At 69.6% G+C, this 946-nt stretch overlaps 1 protein-coding gene across 1 annotated transcript; it reads left to right on the top strand.

Annotated features, from left to right (window-relative positions):
- Positions 1-4: 4 nt before the first annotated feature.
- On the top strand, positions 5-927 carry PHYSODRAFT_334484 (hypothetical protein; the record flags this gene model as incomplete). Its single annotated transcript, XM_009531747.1, has 2 exons — positions 5-335; positions 359-927. Coding segments are annotated over 2 exons (900 nt in total), but the record flags the coding sequence as incomplete, so codon positions are not given.
- Positions 928-946: the final 19 nt, after the last annotated feature.

Genomic DNA, 946 nt, shown 5'->3' with positions numbered 1-946 from the left:
CCACATGAATCCTGCTGCACAACGCCAGCGCGAGCAACCCGCACCTCCTGCCCGCCCCGCGTGCGCACCCACGCGCGCCGAGCCTGCCAGCGATCATGACGAGGACATCGACGCAGAGATTGCCGCGCGCGACGGCGGCGAGGCGTTCCCCACGCTGCCTATCGGGCCCGGGACGGCTCCAGCGCGGCAGCCGCGCCTTCGACTGCGGCAGCTGACCGAAGACGAGCAGGAAGCGGCGGCGTCGGCCCTACAGACCATGGCGGAGGAGCTAGCGTGCAAGATCGAAGACGCAGACAGCTGGACCTCGGGCGATGGATACATCAGCGCCATCCCCGGTCGCTGCTGCAGCCCTTCACAGCAGCCCAGCCCCACCCTCGGCCTACACTGCAGCAGCAGCAGCAGCGACAGCGACCGCCCCGGGTGACGCGCACTCAGCGCGAGCATCGACTCGACGAGGCCCTCGACGAGATGGCAGCGGTGCAGCAGGAGCGACCCACCAGCAGATCGGCCGTCCGCCGTGCGCGGCGCCGCGTCGGCCGGATCCGCGCCTCGATGCGCCAACAGCAGCTCCGCCACGACTTCGCTCGCAACGAGAGCAAGTGCGTCGAGGACATTCTGCGTGCTGCGTCGGCGGAGACCGCAGCGGAGGAGCACCCGGAGACGTGCCCCATCGACTCGGGCACGCTCCACGAGCACTTCACGGCGGTGAACTCGCCCCGCATCAACTTCCTACCAGATGAAGCTTGCGGGGCGTTGTTCCGCGAGGCGATGGCCGACGTCGGGACACCGCAGGAGCGGCGGAGCGCGCTCACGGACGAGCTGACGGTGGACGAGGTGGAGGACCAGCTCATGCAAGCGGCCACGAACTCCAGCCCCGGCCACGACGGCGTGGGCTACGACATCTACAAGAAGTTCGCGGCGCAGCTGGTCCCCCTCCTCCACGCAG

This window comes from Phytophthora sojae (assembly GCF_000149755.1).
Source record: "Phytophthora sojae unplaced genomic scaffold PHYSOscaffold_5, whole genome shotgun sequence".
Taxonomy (NCBI): domain Eukaryota; phylum Oomycota; class Peronosporomycetes; order Peronosporales; family Peronosporaceae; genus Phytophthora; species Phytophthora sojae.
The sequence above is the reverse complement of the archived record's forward strand: the minus strand, read 5'-3'. Positions and strand labels throughout refer to the sequence as shown.